At 37.5% G+C, this 20,457-nt stretch overlaps 1 protein-coding gene across 2 annotated transcripts in view; it reads left to right on the top strand.

Annotated features, from left to right (window-relative positions):
- OTOGL (otogelin like) overlaps positions 1-20,457 on the top strand; it is a 134,075-nt gene that overhangs the window by 10,859 nt on the left and 102,759 nt on the right. For both annotated transcript variants that reach the window (XM_046012944.1, XM_046012943.1), the window contains exons 7-10: positions 4,195-4,316; positions 7,550-7,755; positions 11,469-11,596; positions 11,999-12,105. In XM_046012944.1, coding sequence (XP_045868900.1) covers positions 4,195-4,316; positions 7,550-7,755; positions 11,469-11,596; positions 11,999-12,105 — 563 coding nt within the window. The remainder of the gene's footprint in view (positions 1-4,194; positions 4,317-7,549; positions 7,756-11,468; positions 11,597-11,998; positions 12,106-20,457) is intronic.

The raw sequence follows: 20,457 nt of genomic DNA, 5'->3' as shown, positions 1-20,457 counted from the left end.
ATAGTGTTTAGCTGAACTCTTGATTTGGAAGAATTCCTAAGAGACTGCTCAGAATGCAAGCTGCAGAGTGGCTCTAGTTGAAGTGAAAAAGTCAGGGACTCTTTCCCTGTCTCACTCTCTTGCCCTGACTTTCCAGCTATCTCCAAGCAGAGTCATGAGACAGCTGTGCTATCCTGTTCAAAAGCTACAACTCTCCATAGGCATCATCTGTTCAAACCTCTGTTTTCTTTTTCCCTTCTAACTTAAATTGAAGTTGCCTAAGTTCTCCTCTCCTAGGTGGTGCAAATTTTAAAAAGTAGGCTTTCAAGTTTTTTAAGAGCAACAAAAGCCTTGTGACCCAGAAAGGAAATGAGGTCTACTGAAAGTTAACTTATGAGGCATAAGGATAACAAAATCCTCTGTTTCTTTAGATAGGGAAGTCAGTGGCATGCATCTTCAGTATTTACAGGGCTCCTGTTTTCAGCCACTTATTGTCTGTTTCTCCTCCACTCTCTCGCTGGGTTTATCACTCAAACACCTTCTGACTCCCTCATTGAAATGTTCTTGTCCAGGGTCTCACCCTTCTGAAGAATAAAGTGTCAACTAGATAATCTATCCTTTGATAATAGCACACAATGCTGAACTGTGCTCCCAGAGCTAATTTTGTTTCTACTTGGCTCTGTTTTAGCTGGTGGAATTTTCTTTCTAGGCAACAAATCCGTTCATTTTAAATGTCATCTTCCCCCTGATTATGGAAATAGCTCCCTACCTTTCTTTCTTTCTTTCTCTTCTTTCTTTCTTTAGATTTTATTTATTTATTTGAGAGAGAGAGAACACAAGTTGGAGAGGGGGCAGAGAGAAAGGGAAAAGCTAAGCAGGGTGTCAATGTGGGGCTTGATCCCAGGACCCTGAGATCATGACCTGTGCCTAAGGCAGATACTTAACCAACTGAGCTTCCCAGGTGTCCCTGTTCTCACCTTTGATAAACCTCTTAACAAGCTACAAGTTATAAGATGACATGTAAGTGGTATTACTCAAAAATTAGTCTGATTTTTTTACAACAAAATTCTTGTGTGTCTTTTATACTTCTTGAAGTAGTTCACTTTTCTTACAGAAAATTTAAAAAAATTTCAGAGAAGTCTATAAAGTAGTGTTTGAACTGCTATATAGACTACAGTCAATGGCCATTTGCGCTCTCTCCTCCTTTGGCTAATGTAGATAATCCTGCTATAAACATCAGGTTGCATGTATCCCTTCGAATCTGTATTTTTGTATTCTTTGGGTAAATACCTAGCAGTGCAATTACTGGGTCATAGGATAGTTCTATTTTTAACTTTTTGGGGACCCTCCATATTGTTTTCCAGGATATCACTCAGCCATCAGAAAGAATGAAATCTTCCCATTTGCAATGACATGGGTGAAGATAGAGAGTATTATGCTAAGCAAAGTAAGTCAGTTAGAGAAAGACAAATACCACATGATTTCACTCATATGTGGAATTTGAGAAACACACAGATGAACATATGGGAGGGGGGGAAAGAGAGTGAGGGAAGCAAATCATAGTAGACTCTTAAGGTTAGATAACAGACTGAGGGTTGTTAGAGGAGGGTGGGGGATGGTCTAGAGGGTTGATGGCTACAAAAGCGGGCATTTGTCATGATGAGCACTGGGTGTTGTATGTAAGTGAAGAATCACTAAATTCAACTCCTAGAACCAATACTACCATGTATGTTAACTAACTAGAATTTAAATAAAAATTTAAAAATAGAGTTAGCACTGCTAATGGCTTCACATATTTTCTTCTACTCTTTTTTCTCTGAATTTTAAACACATTTATAATCTTGAAATCAGACTATGTATAATTTTCTGTCTGAGATTTTCACCTGGTAATTAGGTTAAGAACTTTCTTCCATGTCAAATATTCTTGAAAAACCAAAATTTTGTTAGCTATCTTTGTTCCAATTTATGGAATATTCAAAATCTTTACTTATGCCCTGTTTTAGAAATTTAGATTTTAAAAAATATTTTCAGTCTTTTTTTTTTTTAAAGATTTTATTTATTTGACAGAGAGAGATCACAGGTAGGCAGAGAGGCATGCAGAGAGAGAGGGGGAAGGAAGCAGGCTCCCTGCTAAGCAGAGAGCCTGATGCGTGCTCAATCCCAGGACCCTGGGATCATGACCTGAGCTGAAGGCAGAGGCTTTAACCCACTGAGCCACCCAGGCGCCCCTTTTCAGTCTTTTAATACATACATCGATCAACATCTTTATGCATATATCCTTTTTCTATTCCTGATCATATTCTTTTTCAATTTAATTTTACTTTTATAAAAATAATACCTGTACATAGTTTTAAAAATTTATCTAAGGCATGTGAAGCAAAAAAGAATAAAGACAGAATTAGTAAACAGTAAAAAAAAAAAAAAATGTAGCCCCTGCTTGCTTTCACCCCAACCTTAGCTAAAATCTGTCTCCCAAAGGCAATTGCTTCAACTCCTTAAGCTGTTTCTTCTGGCTTTTACATTACATGACTAAATATGCTATGATTTCTTTATCTTTCAAGTTAAGCCTTACTCAGTCATTTCCTACTACAGAAGATGGAATCATCTTTGTTATGTCACCCTTCCTGCCCCTAACACACACACATGCACACACACACACACACACACACACACACACACACACACCACACACATGCACACTCTCCTTCCCTCCTCTTTACAGAGTTGTATTGTCATCTCAGGTTAAATGATATGTGGTTTATTATTGTGATTTACATATTACACATATATGTATGTATATATGAATTCATATAAATATTATTTAGACCTGAGCCCAGTAGTTTACTATGATTTTGTTTCTCCTCTTTGTGCATTTGTATAGAGTTATTATCTATACAATTATCCCATTTTTTTTTGTTTGCGACACTTTTATACTCCAATCACTAATTTTTTTTCTTCAAACTCCTTAGCTCCACAAATTTCTTCTCAATACTTTACTTTTTGAACCCTTGAAATTAACTTTGGAATAGAGTAAGATAATCTTATATTCTTCTCCTTCTCTTCTTGTTTTCCTTATTCTCTTTCTCTTTTTCTCTTCCTTCCTTCTTCCTTCCCTTCCCTTCCTTTTCTCTTTCTTTCCCTAAACTAAATTTCCCATCAAATTTTGAGAAGTAATCTTTGTCTTTCCTAAAATATTATTTTATTTTTAGAGCAATTTTATTTTTAATGAGGTTGTTAGTCACTTTTGCAACCTCTAGGTATTACATTGTATAGAGCTCCATTTCATGAGTCTCTAACATGACACGGACATGAAAACTACAAATGTGTTTCTTTGTGGTGCTCTATTGTCTTCCTGTCAGAATTAATTTTTTTCTAGTGCATACCAGGTATCTTTAAATAATAAGTCAGTCAGAGAAAGACATATACCATATGATTTCACTCATATGTGGAATTTAAGAAACAAAACAGATGAACATAGGAGAAGGGAAAGAAAAATAGAATAAGATTAAGACAGAGAAGGAGGCAAACCATAAGAGACTCTTAACTATAGGGAACAAACTGAGGGTTGTAGGAGGGGTGGTGGGTGGAAGTGGGGTAATTGGGTAATGGACATTAAGGAGGGCACTTGAAGTCATGAGCACTGGGTGTTGTATGCAACTGATGAATCACTAAATTCTACCTCTAAAACCAATACTATACTGAATGTGAACTAACTTGAATTTAAGTAAAACCTTGAAAGAGAAAAAAAGAATGTTGAGACTCAACATGTAAAGATTTAGCTCATTTAAAAAAAATATACTGAGGAGTGCCCGGGTGGCTCAGTGGGTTAAAGCCTCTGCCTTCGGCTTAGGTCCTGGTCCCAGAGTCCTGGGATGGAGCCCTGAGTCAGGCTCTCTCCTCAGCAGGGAGCCTGCTTCTTCTCTTTCTCTGCCTGCCTGCCTCTCTGCCTATTTGTGATCTCTGTCAAATAAATATATAAAATCTTAAAAAAAATGCTGAATTATCTTGTCCTTTAAAAAGTTAATTTTGTTGTCCAATTTATTTGATAAATCTTTTTTTTTCTCTTGAAAATCCTAAATGTTTGTAATTTTGTAAGGTGGCATTGGTCTAACAGTGCTATAGAACTGTAAACAGGCATTGTGACTCTGGGAACTCAAATGAAGGCCTACATATCTTGTTGGTTCCAATACTTTCTATTTTGTTCCCCCCTTCAAGGTTCATAATAGCCCAAAGTGCCATGGTTCTGTGTATTCCTGTTACCGGTCAATCAGCTTGTTCTTTTCAGACCAAGAGGAAATTCGAATTTATGGGCATGAAATAAAAAAGGATGGAATCAGGTAAGATATGATCAATGATATAATGAAAATAACACCATGGACTGGTAGAATTTCCAAACATGTTATGCTTAAAATTGAATTATGGGGAGGAGAAGAAAGGATTTCTGTCAACCAATAACCTTAAAGTTATATCATACAGACATTAAAATTCGGCAAGCTCTGAGGCCAGTCAGGTGACCAGAACCCAACCAGTTTTACCTCCCTAATGTTTGTGTGGGATACACTTAGGTTTGCACAGGTACAGATGAGATCATCACATCTTTTTCCTAAGGAGATTCGGGAGAAATCTTCATAGTTCAACTCTTCAATTATACTTGCCCTCTTTCCTAAATCTTTTCTTCTTTCTCTTTCTCTCTTTCATCTTCCCTTCCTCCCCTCTTTCTTCCTCCCTCCCCACTCCCTCTCTCCCTCCTTCCCTCCCCCCCCACCACGTTCTTCCTTTGCAGTTACTTAAAATATAACTAAACCTGTGGAAGTCTTTTCCAAGTGTGTATGAATGAGGCTTTGATGTCACTTGAGACTTTCCGTTGATATTCTGACAAAGATTCAGAGCCAATAAATAACTGGCCTTCTTGAATAGATCAGAGCAAGGCCCAGTTTTGCCTTCCTAGCTACCAAGAATAAGACCTGAGAGTTTGGGGGAAGGGAGTGTTTATTAGTTTGAAGAAAGGTTTTACATATGTAAGGTTGGAATACTGTGGAATAATCCACCTTCTAATCTAAATAAATATAGAATTACTCAATTTTAACATTTCTTGGCTGAGCTATGCCAGAAAAAGTAAATTGTGTGATGGAACAGTTCTGTCATTTAGAATTCATTTGAACCCTGGGGATTCTTTCCAGTCTTACCAACCTGTGTACTTTTTTCTCAGTTTGGATTCCTCAGGAGGCAGCAGGCAATAGCATGAAAGGTTTTGGATGAAGCACCAGGCAGCCAAGCACTGACCTAGGCTTTGTCACAGTCAGGGGACCCCAAGCAGCCTCTCACCTCTCTCAGGCTTATTTTCTTGATCATTTGGGTTCTGTACTTCTCATTTTCTTAGAAAAGAAACCTGTGCCTTTTGAATAGGATAATAATGCAACTGCATATGTATTTTTTGGAGCTGAATTTAAATAGTAATTTAGAATTCCTTACGTGGGATTTGGGGTAACATAATGGGCTCTTAAAAATTATTATGTTTTATAAAACAAAAACACCTTTCAAGTAGATTTTCAGGAATACTAACTCTTTGTTAAATTTCAGAGAAAATATTTCTTTGAGGATTTCCATTTGTATGAGAGATTCCATTTATATGATTTGTATGATGGAAGGAGGATGGTTTTCTTATTATTCAGCTAAGTTGCTTATAATAATACTGCACCTGGCCTAGGGCCCAACTCAAAGCAGGTGTTAGAGAAATATTTGCCAAAATCAAATCAAATCAAAAGTGCAAGTCTCTGCAAATTGTACCTTACCTCTCTAGACTTTGGTTCTTTCGCCTGTGAAATGAAGGGTTTTGGCACATATGAATCCATGAATAATTTTCAGCATTAATTTGTACATTCATTTTAGTTTGCATTGTGAATGTTTCCTGACTAGGTTACATGGAGTTTTTCTTAAATTTACGGTAGATAATGTAATTTTTACTATTATCCCCCATCTCTACTGGCATCTTTTAATGTTATACACAGCTGGATAATCACAGTTAGGCATCTTCTAGTTTCAAACATTGTGTATTTCATCAAATTTGCTGTGAAAGAATCAAATGATAAATGACCAAACCAAAAAATATCCACAGTAGAACAATTGTATCTCCATACACTTAACATTCTGTAGCAAAGAAATATCTTTATAAAACATGATTTACTTTTTTCAAGCATAGCTTTTATAAACTTGCAAATTTAAATGACATTACTCATACAGACTTTTACTGTGAATTTAATAGGAATTTCTCATGCTTATAATTTTTAATAAGAATAAGTTATGGTAGTGGTTAACTGCAGTCATATTTGTCCTTCAGGGTAAAGTTTAGTTGTTTTTTTCATTCTTATAACTAATTCTGCATAAAAAGTGATTTGCAACCAGCTCTATACAAGTGGTTGCAGATATTTTGAATTGTTTCTTTGGGAATTTCCATTTTGTTAATGAGTATGTTTGATTTTATAATTTTTATTCCATGGAGCATACTCTTTCTGGAAAGGAACTCACTGATTTGAAGTGTTTAAGAGAAATGTATGAAAATACTAACTAACCTCCCTCCTCACTCATAGTTTTTAAGTTTCACTTAGCATGGCTATTTTAATAAAAATGATTTTTTCCTTCCATTTTCTTAATTATTAGTGCCTGCTCTTTTCTGTAATTTTCATGGATGGAAGGAGATCAGTGACTTTTCAAAAGTATTTTAGGTGATTTACTGTACTTTTAAAATGTCCAATTGCTTAGTTTTCTTCAAGTCTCTCATTTTTCCCACTTCCTTTCTATGTGTCTATGTTTGTGAAAAGTGGAAAGACTAGACATTGGATCAGGAATTTAAATATTCAATGCGACCCTTGTTTAAATAGGTTTAATTACATCCAATTTGAAAAGTTTGACTATAACCCCTACGTAATACTGTACAAAGTATTTTATGTTCCTAATAATGTACTTTGAAGCATTAAAAATGCAAATTCTAATTAATCATGCCCAGACGTTTTTCTTTTGGAAAACAATGACTTCTGCCAAGGTGACATTTTGGCATAGAAGCTCCTATTTCCTTACAGCCAAGTTTAAAACAAAATTAGACAAAGTCTGAATTCAGTGTTTTTACCTATTTGCACCATTGTTTCTCCTTACTTCAAAATTGTTGTCCAGCATTTTTGGATTATCTTGTACTCTCTAGATAAAAATAAATGCATTTAAGCTCTCATTATTCTAAATAGACAAGGTTATTTTCCAGTTTTATAAAATCACTGATATTTAGCAGAAATGTATTTTTTGTCAGTTGAATAAAACATCCAAATATATGGAGAAAATCTTACCAGTGGGGAACACAGGTACCAATTTTGGTTGTCTTTTTATTTCAATATTGAAATTTTCCAAATGTTGAGATTTCCTCTGAGATGGCTGCTTGGGAAATCTAGCTGCCTAGTTCATTAAGTAATTTTGAATAATAATGATATTTTACTTACTTCTCAGTCACTTGAAGAAAGAAATTTATCATGTGTAATGAATTCGTCATCATAATTCTTAAACTGCCTTTATTTTATTTTTCAAGTTTAACGTTGCCTCAGACTATTGGGCAGGTTTTCATTGAGAAACTAGCTGACTATATTCTGGTGAAAACAACCTTTGGTTTTTCATTGGCTTGGGATGGAATATCTGGAATTTACCTCAAACTGTCTCAGGAGCATAAAGGGAAATCGTGTGGTTTATGTGGAAACTACAATGACATTCAATCTGATGATTTTATCATTCAACAAGGTAAGTGCAGTGGAATAAACGTGTGCTACTTCTGCGGTCCTCTTCCCTCACTGAGCAAGCTATTTGTATCCAGAAGAGTGCAACTTATCCCAGGTTGGGTAAAATGAGAAGCTATCACTTGCCTGCTGCAGTGATTTTAACTGAAGATTGAATAAAAACATGTTTGTGTCATTCTTAAAAATCATAAGCTAGTTTACATTTACTAAATTAAGATACAAGTCTGACTCATGTAACAAATATTAAATGAGCATTGACTTTGTGTCCCACCCTGTTGTAGGAGCTTGGGATACATCAGTGAACAAAACAGCCTCCTCCCTTGTCTGGGCTTATCTTTAGTGATTCAAACCCATTTGAAACAAACTTATCTACTTTTGGACAAAAGATATTTGAACCCCATAATCTGACTCCAGAACCCACCCTCTAAGTAGGACTTTCACTGTCTCTTAAAACACAACATGGGGTTCAAATCCTTCTTTGCCACATATTAAACTTTCTTATTTTAATGACTTAATAATAGCATGGAGTTGCAAGGATTAACTGAGATAATCCATGTAAAATATGTAATCCAGTGTCTGGCACATAGTTAATACTGAATATATTTTAGCTAATTTATAATCATCTCCAGGTGTTCTCAAGTAGCCTAGAATGGAGCTAATAAGAAAACATTTGATTAAAGACATTGTTTTAAGAGGCCCTTGTTAAAATGCAAACATTTTACCCAAGATGGATAATGAATCATCAGGATTAGTTTACTAGCACTGAGAGTACAGAACAGGGTTCCAAGCTGTCAATTTTTCTCCTGTGTAAAAATGAAGATAATAGTAAAGACCCTGGGAGCTTCCTAACCTTTGAGAATCAAATGAGAAAATGTAAGTGAAAGTGTTCAAAAGTCTATGAGCACCACACAGATGTACAGTATTGAGATCATCATGAACTAGTGCTTTCTTTTGGATATTGAGAATGAGAGAATTCACAAACGTGGTGTCTTGAGACTCTATCAGAAAGTAGGGTTTTGGACTCAGGCAGACCAATCAGATGGTTGTTATTGATTTCTTTTTCTTTGGTGTCAAAGCTTCATGAAGAAAATAATACTCAATTCAGTTCTCAGTGTTAGAGTTAGAAAAGACAGTTGTGGGCAACTTCCCCACAGGTTGTCTGGGGAATATGGTACAGAGGTGAGGCTAGAAAGAAGCATCGGCTTTTGCCGGAAGAGGAAGAGGGACTCAGGTAAGGCTTTGAGCTGAGGGTCAGACAGACTTTGATAATCTGAAACATAAAATGGTGAGATAACTGGGCAGCATGCAGAAGCGTGTTAGCAGATTCTGGGTGGGAGAGGACCGACTGGCGGCAAGTGGACTGAATTATGATTGAATTGGCAGAAGGCGAGAAGGACCCTGGAAAGTTGGTAGAAAGGGCCTAAAGAGAGATTTCAGATTTTTCATAGTTTAATTTGGTGCAGTGTGAAGCAGAGTAATAATAATTAAAAAAACGCAATAACTTGTAAGGATGTGACTAGAACTTGCCCTCTGATTTTCTCCTATTCTAATAATGCAAGAACATGTCTACAGTTGAGCCGTATTACCTTTCGCGTTAGCCGTATTACCTGTTATTTTTTGAAACTCAGCCTGTTCTTTGCTGATTAGATAAAACTTCAGAAGCACTGAGGTAGTTTGATTGAAAGCCATTGAACGCACAGTTTCTTAACAGTGATTAAAATTGTATTTCTCCCTGCATTTCTATTCTTCAGGGATGACTTCACAAAGAAATGAGGCTTTTCAGAATTTCTGTGGATATAGAAATATTTTAATTGATTGTCTCATTGAGCTTCTGGTTCCATAATTTCATGTTTATAGCTAGCTACACATCAAAATAGATGCCCTGGCTTACTCTTGTTTTTCCCAACATAGTAATTAATAATGCCTCATTTTCACTCTTAGAAAGCATTCCCTTTTGTGCCAGAAATTACTTTACTTGTAGCATATATTATGTGAAACATTTTAAATTTAGTTTTGCAGTCTTCCAGACAACCAATCGATATGGATTTAAAGTCTCATTATAGCCAACTTTTGGGACTCTTATTATTATGATGTCATAAAAATAGATAAATATGTAGCTATAAGCTGGAATTAAAGTAAATTCTAAGGGGCTGTCCAGGTTGTTTAGCTACATTAAAATTTGTGCATAGATATTGAAATCAGTGGGCCTTCGGGTAGTATTTTCGGTCCTACAGACTCTTCAAAAAAGATGTTTTGAAATGAAATGTGACTATAGATTTACTTAAATGTAACATTGGGGGTGCCTGGATGGCTCAGTTGGTTGAGCATACGACTCTTGGTTTCTGCTCAGGTCATGATCTCAGGGTCTTGATATCCAGCCCCGTGTCAGCTCCCCACTCAATAGGGAGGCTGCTTGGGATTCTCTCTCTCTCCCCTTTCAGCTCTCTCTTGTAGATGAACTCCCATGATCTTCCCAGCAGTTGGTGTTAACCAGCAGGCATGTTCCTATCCTGAAGATGCAGAAAGTCGTCAGACATTTGGCTTGAGATTTCTTATTCTGTCGTCTGTGGTAGACTGCATAAATCTAAGTGGTGAGAAGCCTGTAGCTCACCTCTCACCATTGTCTTCCATGCAACTTTGAGATGTTGCCTTGTTGGTTCTGCTACATCTCTGAGATTTTAAATGCAACCTTTTTTTTTTTTTAAAGATTTTATTTATTTATTTGACAGAGATCACAAGTAGGCAGAGAAGCAGGCAGCGAGTGAGGAGAAAGCAGGTTACCTTCTGAGCAGAGAGCCCAATGCGGGGCTCAATCCCAGGACCCTGGGACAAGGACCTGAGCTGAAGGCAGAGGCTTGAACCCACTGAGTCACTCAGGTGCCCCTAGATTCAACCTTTGACTGAATGGGGGAGCAGGATTAATTTTCACACAAGGCCCTTAACTTGTTCTCAGGCCAGGTGCTAACATGATTGAAACTTGATCTGAAGCAGAGAGCCCAGAAAACTCACCACCAACCATCTGTCTGCAGCTGCGTGCATATTAGCTCCTGAATCTTGCCTCTGCACAATGGCTAGGATAGTATCACACTTCCTTAACCGTTTGTCTTGAGCACGTTTAGAAACACTGTTGATCATATTCAGACAAAATGGATTCACTTCTTTGTTTTCTCTCAGTGTCTTCTCCAGTCTTTCATTGTTTTTGTGGCTGTCTTCTGAAATCTTCACAAAAGATATATATTTTTTTTTATTGTGGTGTACCTCAAAAATGGAAACTTGATTTTAGCAAGGTTCTGACTAATCTTAAATGTAATGAGAGGGCTGTCAGAAAAATTTCATACCAAACTTTTACTTAACGTTTCTTGGTTTTAGGTGTTTTTCCTCCTCTCTACAACACACTTAGGCTAATGAGTGGTTTACTGGTGTGAACGTTGTACCATTCACTTTCAATGCTTCTTTATGTTGCGTCAGTGATGTTTGCTTTTTCCCTTCAATGACATCAACTTTTGTTTGGTACTTACATTTTGTTCAATGTGGTGTTTTTATACTAAAAGTAAATTACTAAAGTAATGGTATAGTCTGATATCACTGACAATCATTGGTATTAATAAAGGTATTGAACTTAACTTTTTGGCCAAGAAGTGTATGTTGATGAACTGTATTTCTGTAAAGTGATGCTAATACACATATGTATATTTTGTGTATGTGTGTGTGAAATAGAGGACTATACAGAAGACATTGCTATGTTTGCAAATAGCTGGTCAGTGCAAATTCCATATGACACCAAATGTGTACCGACAGCTTCAGACTTTCCAAATCCATGCTCCAGCGGAATGCCAGCATTTGAGGTAAATTTGATGTGGAAAGTCTGGGCTTGTTGGATATAATACATATATATTGTATTTGCATATTGAATATTAAGCAGTTTTGGTGCAAACAGGACGTAATTAAACCTGGTAAAATTCAGGTAATGTAACTGCAACAAGAATAACTTGAAGATAGTTCAGAAATTGTGAATGTAATGAGTTTCATGAAGATAGTTCAGAAATTGTGAATGTAATGAGTTTCATGAGAGCAGTACTCTTTGTGCAAATATGTAGTTAGAAAAACGGTGGTTAAAACCGATAAGCATAAATCACCTTCCCTTTCCTGGTAAGAAGGGAGGGTCCTGCCAATAGATCAGTAGGAAAAATGAGAGTACACTCATATCATTAAATATGTTCTGCTGACTGCCATCCTCTTCCACACAGGCCATCTTCTTCAAGTGTCAGATTTTGTTGCAGTTCCCATTTCTAAGCTGCCATGAGTATATTGATCCGTATCTGTATATTGCCAGCTGTGTTAATGATCTTTGCAAGTAAGTGAAATAATTAGTATTTGTAATTGAATTCTCTTTGTCCAAAAAGAAGAGCAAACACCACTTCTCTAACGTAGCCAGTTCACAAAGTATAATGGAAATGTAAAACATAAACCATACTAACAACTGTTAAAAGCTTGCTGAATAATAAGTACAGACTAAGTGGTTTATAGAAGCAGCATGAACAGAACACAGCAATTCTTAAATGGTTCATTCCACTGTTGCCTTATGGGAATTTAGAGATGTCAATACATTCTTTCAAAATAATGTTTTGAAATGCAAATCAGACACACAAAGAAGCTATATTGAAATAGAGTTATCAAAATAGTAAAAGAAATGAATTTATGATATATGTGTTTTTATATGCCTTTCAAGTCTAACTATAACTGCTATAATGTATTATTTGCCCCAGGGGTACAGGTCTGTGAATCATCGAGCTTACACACTTCACAGCACTCACCATAGCACATACCCTCCCCAGTGTCCATAACCCACCACCCTCCTCCTCCCCACCTACCCCCCCAGCAACCCTCAGTTTGTTTCGTGAGATTAAGAGTCCCTAATGGTTGTCTCCCTCCCGATCCCATCTTGTTGCATTTTTTCCCTCCCTACCCCCCAACAACCTCTCACCCTGCCTCTCACATTCCTCATATCAGAGAGATCATATGATAGCTGTCTTTCTCTGATTGACTTCTTTTGCTCAGCATAAATGGCAAGATTTCATTTCTTTTGATGGCTGCATAGTTATCCATAGTTATCCTATATATATATAGATATATATAGGAAGATGTGAGATATATATATATATATATATATATATATATGAAGATGTAGGATATATATCTCATATCTTCTTTATCCATTCATCTGTCGATGGATATCTAGGCTCTTTCCATAGTTTGACTATTGCTGCTATAAACATTGGTATGCACATGCCCCTTCGGATCACTGCATTTTTAACTTTTGTGTAAATACACAGTAGTGAGATTGCTGGGTCATAGGGTAGCTCTATTTTCAACTTTATGAGGAACCTCCATGCTGTCTTCCAGAGTGGCTGCACCAGCTTGCATTCCCACCAACAGTGTAGGAGGATTCCCCTTTCTGCACATCTTTGCCAACATCTATCATTTCCTGACTTGTTAATTTTAGCCATTCTGACTTGTGTGAGGTGGTATCTCATTGTGGTTTTGATTTGTATTTCCCTGATGCCGAGTGATGTGGAGCACTTTCATGTGTCTGTTGGCCATCTGGATGTCTTCTTTCCAGAAATGTCTGTTCATGTCTTCTGCCCTTTTCTTGATTAGATTATTTGTTCTTTGAGTATTGAGTTTGGTAAATTCTTTATAGATTTTGGATCCAGCCCTTTATCTGTCATTTGCAAATATCTTCTCCCATTCTGTCAGTTGTCTTTTGGTTTTGTTGACTGTTTCCTTTGCTGTGTAAAAGCTTTTGAGCTTGATGAAGTCCCAATAGTTCATTTTTGCCCTTATTTCCCTTGCCTTTGGTAATGTGCCTAGGAAGAAGCTGCTGCAGCTGAGGTCGAAGAGGTTGCTGCCTGCATTCTCCTCAAGGATTTTGATGGATTCCTTTCTCACATTGAGGTCTTTCATCCATTTTGAGTCTATTTTTGTGTGTGGTGTAAGGAAGTGGTCCAGTTTCATTGTTCTGCATGTGACTGTCCAATTTTCCCAACACCATTTGTTGAAGAGACTGTCTTTTTTCCATTGGACATTCTTCCTTTCTTTGTAGAAGATTAGTTGACCATAGAGTTGAGGGTCTAATTCTGGGCTCTCTCTTCTGTTCCATTGATCTATGTGCCTGTTTTCGTGCCAGTACCATACTGTCTTGATGATGACAACTTTGTAATAGAGCTTAAAGTGCACTATTGTGATGCCTCTTGCTTTGTTTATCTTTTTCAACATTGCTCTGGCTATTTGGGATCTTTTCTAGTTCCATAGAAATTTTAGGATTATTAGTTCTATTTCTGAGAAAAAAATTGATGATATTTTGATAGGGATTGCATTAAATATGTAGATTGCTCTAGGTAGTATAGACTTTTGAACAATGTTTCTTCTTCCAATCCATGAGCATGGAACGTTTTTCCATTTCTTTGTTTCTTCCTCAATTTCTTTCATGAATATTCTATAGTTTTCTGAGTATAGATTCTTTGCCTCTTTGGTTATATTTGTTTCTAGGTATCTTATGGTTTTGGATATAATTGTAAATGGGATTGACTCCTTATCATAAAAACCATCTATGAAAGACCCACAGAGAGTATCATTCTCAAAGGGGAAAAACTGAGAGCTTTTCCCCTAAGGTACAGCAGGGATGTCCACTGTCACCACTGCTATTCCACATAGTACTGGAAGTCCTAGCCTCAGCAATCAGAAAACAAAAGAAATAAAAAGCATCCAAATCAGCAAAGAAGAAGTCAAACTCTTGCTCTCTGCAGATGGTATGGTACTTTATGTGGAAAACCCAAAAGATTTCACCCCCAAACTCCTAAAAATCATATAAGAATTCAGTGAAGTAGCAGGATATAAAATCAATGCACAGAATCAGTTGCATTTCTATACACCAACAAAAAGACAGAAGAAAGAGAAATCAACTGATTTCTTAAGGGGTGTGTTGGAGGTGAAGAGGCCGGGTTTGAGGGCAGAGCAGCCAGCAATACCAAAAGAAGGATGTTGTGTTATAAGTCAAGTGAGTGGGCCTTTATTAAATGGAAGTGAGAAGCTACCAGAGTTAGCCTTTTATGTGTCTCAATATTTCACCCAGGTCTAGTCTTCCTTACATCCCTTCTCCCCTAAAAGAGGTTCTCTTCATTTCTTATTTATTTATTTATCAGAAAGAGAGAACAGGCAGGGAGAGCAGCAGGCAGAACAGGCAGAGGGAGAAGCAGGCTGTCTGCTCAGCAGGGAGCCTGATGCAGGACTCAATTCCAGGACCTCAGGATCATGACCTGATGCTTAACCGACCAAGCCACCCAGGCGTCCCTTCATTTCTTATATTACAGGATGACAGCACTAAGATCCTGTATCAGGAGAACAGAATTGTGAATCTGCTGAACACAAATTAATTTCCTGCTTGCATTATTATAGTATTTTGAATTCAATTTAACACACCTTTGCTCAGCAGTGATTCTGAGCTTAGTGTTGTGCCACATCTTGGAGAAACAGAAAAAGCACAGACATGGACCCTGTCCCAGGAACTCACATTCTAATGGGGAACAAACAGGTCACATGTTCTAAATGTGGTGTCCTGTGGCTGTGGAGAAGAGGATTTCTGGCTTTATCAGGAAACGCCTACCACAGCTCCACAAAGGAGATGACATCTGAGTTGGAATTGAGAGGATTATATAATCACAATCTTTTAACTTATGCCCTCCTATTTCTGCTTTAAGAATGATAAACTTACCCTCAGTTTGTTCTCTTACTTAATAGTCTCTTATAGTTTGTCGCCCTTTCTTTTTTTTTTTTTTTTCCTTTCCTTATGGAGGGGAGGTAGGTGGGGATGGGATAAATGGGTGGTGGGTATTAAGAATGGGCAATGGGCACTAAGAATGGGCACTTGTTGGAATGAGCACTGAGGTTTTTTTTTTAATAAACCACTGTGTTTATTGATATGCCTCCTTCTTTTAAAAAAAAATATTTAATTAATTTATTTATTTTTTTCAGTGTAATAGTATTCATTGTTTTTGCACAACACCCAGTGCTCCATGCAATACATGCCCTCCCTATTACCCACCACCTGGTTCCCCCAACCTCCCACCCCCGCCCCTTCAAAACCCTCAGGTTGTTTTTCAGAGTCCATAGTCTCTTATGGTTCGCCTCCCCTTCCAATTTCCCTCAACTTCCTTCTCCTCTCCATCTCCCAATGTCCTCCATGTCATTTGTTATGCTCCACAAATAAGTGAAACCATATGATACTTGACTCTCTCTGCTAGACTTATTTCACTCAGCATAATCACTTCCAGTCTTGTCCATGTTACTACAAATGTTGGGTATTCAACCTTTCTTTCTTTTTTTTTAATAAACATATAATGTATTTTTATCCCCAGGGGTACAGGTCTGTGAATCACCAGGTTTACACACTTCACAGGACTCATCATAGCACATACCCTCCCCAAAGTCCATAACCCCTTCCCCCTCTCCCAACCCCACCTCCCCCCAGCAACCCCCAGTTTTTTTTTGTGAGATTAAGAGTCATTTATGGTTTGTCTCCCTCCCGATCCTATCTTGTTTCATTTATTCTTCTCCTATCCCCCTAACCCCCCATGTTGCATCTCCAAGTCCTAATATCAGGGAGATCATATGATAGTTGTCTTTCTCCGGTTGACTTATTTCACTAAGCATGATACCCTCTAGTTCCATCCATGTCGTCACAAATGGCAAGATTTCATTTCTTTTGATGGCTGCATAGTATTCCGTTGTGTATATATACCACTTCTTCTTTATCTATTCATCTGTTGATGGACATCTAGGTTCTTTCCATAGTTTGGCTATTGTAGACATTGCTGCTATAAACATTCGGGTGCACGTGCCCCTTCGGATCACTACATTTGTATCTTCAGGTAAATGACCCTGCAATTGCTGGGTCATAGGGTAGTTCTATTTTCAACATTTTGAGGAACCTCCATGCTGTTTTCCAGAGTGGTTGCACCAGCTTGCATTCCCACCAACAGTGTAGGAGGATTCCCCTTTCTCCACATCCTCGCCAGCATCTGTCATTTCCTGACTTGTTAATTTTAGCCATTCTGACTGGTGTGAGGTGATATCTCATTGTGGTTTTGATTTGTATTTCCCTGATGCCGAGTGACGTGGAGCACTTTTTCATGTGTCTGTTGGCCATCTGGATGTCTTCTTTGCAGAAATGTCTGTTCATGTCCTCTGCCCATTTCTTGATTGGATTGTTTGTTCTTTGGGTGTTGAGTTTGCTAAGTTCCTTATAGATTTTGGACACTAGCCATGTCGTTTGCAAATATCTTCTCTTCTGTCAGTTGTCTTTTGGTTTTGTTAACTGTTTACTTTGCTGTGCAAAAGCTTTTGATCTTGATGAAATCCCAATAGTTCATTTTTGCCCTTGCTTCCCTTGCCTTTGGCGATGTTCCCAGGAAGATGTTGCTGCGGCTGAGGTCAAAGAGGTTGCTGCCTGTGTTCTTCTCAAGGATTTTGATGGATTCCTTTCTCACATTGAGGTCCTTCATCCATTTTGAGTCTATTTTTGTGTGTGGTGTAAGGAAATGGTCCAATTTCATTTTTCTGCATGTGGCTGTCCAATTTTCCCAGCACCATTTATTGAAGAGGCTGTCTTTTTTCCATTGGACGTTCTTCCCTGCTTTGTCGAAGATTAGTTGACCATAGAGTTGAGGGTCGATTTTTGGGCTCTCTATTCTGTTCCACTGATCTATGTGTCTGTTTTTGTACCAGTACCATGCTGCCTTGATGATGACAGCTTTCTAATAGAGCTTAAGTCCGGAATTGTGATGCCACCCACTTTGACTTTCTTTTTTAATATTCCTTTGGCTATTTGATGTCTTTTCTGGTTCCATATAAATTTTAGGATGATTTGTTCCATTTATTTGAAAAAAATGGATAGGGATTGCATTAAATGTGTAGATTGTTTTAGGTAGCATAGACATTTTCACAATATTTGTTCTTCCAATCCAGGAGCATGGAACATTTTTCCATTTCTTTGTGTCTTCCTCAATTTCTTTCATGAGTCCTTTATAGTTTTCTGCATAGAGATTCTTAGCCTCTTTGGTAAGGTTTATTCCTAGGTATCTTATAGTTTTGGGTGCAATTGTAAATGGGATGGACTCCTTAATTTCTCTTTCTTCTGTCTTGTTGTTGGTGTACAGAAATGCAACCGATTTCTGTGCATTGATTTTATATCCTGACACTTTACTGAATTCCTGTACATGTTCTAGCAGTTTTGGAGTGGAGTCTTTTGGATTTTCCACATATAGTATCATATCATTTGCGAAGAGTGAGAGTTTGACTTCTTCTTTGCCAATTTGGATGCCTTTAATTCCTTTTTATTGTCTGATTGCTGAGGCTAGGACTTCTAGTACTATGTTGAATAGCAGTGGTGATAATGGATATCCCTGCCATGTTCCTGACCTTAACGGAAAAGCTTTCAGTTTTTCTCCATTGAGAATGATATTTGCGGTGGGTTTTTCATAGATGGCTTTGATAATATTGGGGCATGTGCCCTCTATCCCTACACTTTGAAGAGTTTTGATCAGGAAGGGGTGCTGTACTTTGTCAAATGGTTTTTCAGCATCTATTGAGAGTATCCTATGGTTCTTGTTCTTTCTTTTATTAATGTGTTCTATCACATTGATTGATTTGCGGATGTTGAACCAGCCTTGCAGCCCTGGATAAATCCCACTTGGTCATGGTGAATAATCCTTTTAATGTACTGTTGAATCCTATTGGCTAGTATTTTGGTGAGAATTTTTGCATCTGTGTTCATCAAGGATATTGGTCTGTAGTTCTCTTTTTTGGTGGGATCCTTGTCTGGTTTTGGGATCAAGGTGATGCCAGCCTCATAAAATGAGTTTGGAAGTTTTCCTTCCATTTCTATTTTTTGGAACAGTCTCAGGAGAATAGGAATTAGTTCTTTAAATGTTTGGTAGAATTCCCCTGGGAAGCCATCTGTTTGTCTGGAGATTTTTGATGACTGTTTCAATCTCCTTACTGGTTATGGGCCTGTTCAGGTTTTCTATTTCTTCCTGGTTCAGTTGTGGTAGTTTATATGTCTTTAGGGATGCATCCATTTCTTCCAGATTGTCCAATTTGTTGGCGTAGAGTTGCTCATAGTATGTTCTTATAATTGTCTGTATTTCTTTGGTGTTAGTTGTGATCTCTCCTCTTTCATTCATGATTTTATTTATTTGGGTCCTTTCTCTTTTCTTTTTGATAAGTCTGGCCAGGGGTTTATCAATCTTATTGATTCTTTCAAAGAACCAGCTCCTAGTTTCATTGATTTTTTCTACTGTTTTTTTGGTTTCTATTTCATTGATTTCTGCTCTGATCTTTATGATTTCTCTTCTCCTGCTGGGTTTAGGGTTTCTTTCTTGTTCTTTCTCCAGCTCCTTTAGGTGTAGGGTTAGGTTGTATACTTGAGACCTTTCTTGTTTCTTGAGAAAGGCTTGTACCACTATATATTTTCCTCTCAGGACTGCCTTTGCTGTGTCCCACAGATTTTGAACCATTGTGTTTTCGTTATCATTTGTTTCCATGAATTTTTTCAATTCTTCTTTACTTTCCTGGTTGACCCATTCATTCTTTAGAAGGATGCTGTTTAGTCTCCATGTATTTGGGTTCTTTCCAGCTTTCCTCTTGTGACTGAGTTCTAGCTTCAGAGTGTTGTGGTCTGAAAATATGCAGGGAATGATCCTAATCTTTTGATACCAGTTGAGACCTGATTTGTGACCCAGGATGTGATCTATTCTGGAGAATGTTCCATGTGCACTAGAGAAGAATGTGTATTCTGTTGCTTTGGGATGGAATGTTCTGAGTATATCTGTGATGTCCATCTGGTCCAGTGTGTCATTTAAGGCCTTTATTTCCTTGTTGATCTTTTGCTTGGATGATCTGTCCATTTCAGTGAGGGGAATGTTAAAGTCCCCTACTATTATTGTATTATTATTGATGTGTTTCTTTGATTTTGTTATTAATTGGTTTATATAGTTGGCTGCTCCCACTTTAGGGGCATAGATATTTAAAATTGTTAGATCTTCTTGTTGGATAGACCCTTTGAGTATGATACAGTGTCCTTCCTCATCGCTTATTATAGTCTTTGGTTTAAAATCTAATTGATCTGATATAAGGATTGCCACCCCAGCTTTCTTCTGATGCCCATTAGCATGGTAAATTGTTTTCCACCCCCTCACTTTAAATCTGGAGGTGTCTTCGCGTCTAAAATGAGTTTCTTGAAGACAACACATTGATGGGTTTTGTTTTTTTATCCATTCTGATACCCTGTGTCTTTTAATTGGGGCATTTAGCCCATTAACATTCCGGGTAACTATTGAGAGATATGAATTTAGTGCCATTATTAGCCTCTAAGGTGACTGTTACAGTATATTGTCTCTGTACCTTTCTGATCTACTACTTTTAGGCTCTCTCTTTGCTTAGAGGACCCCTTTCAATATTTCCTGTAGAGCTGGTGTGGTGTTTGCAAATTCTTTCAGTTTTTGTTTGTCCTGGAAGCTTTTTATCTCTCCTTCTATTTTCATTGATAGCCTACCTGGATAGAGTATTCTTGGCTGCATGTTTTTCTCATTTAGTGTTCTGAATATATCATGCCAGCTCTTTCTGGCCTGCCAGGTCTCTGTGGATAAGT

Source organism: Meles meles, chromosome 7 (assembly GCF_922984935.1).
Source record: "Meles meles chromosome 7, mMelMel3.1 paternal haplotype, whole genome shotgun sequence".
NCBI lineage: Eukaryota > Metazoa > Chordata > Mammalia > Carnivora > Mustelidae > Meles > Meles meles.
The sequence above is the reverse complement of the archived record's forward strand: the minus strand, read 5'-3'. Positions and strand labels throughout refer to the sequence as shown.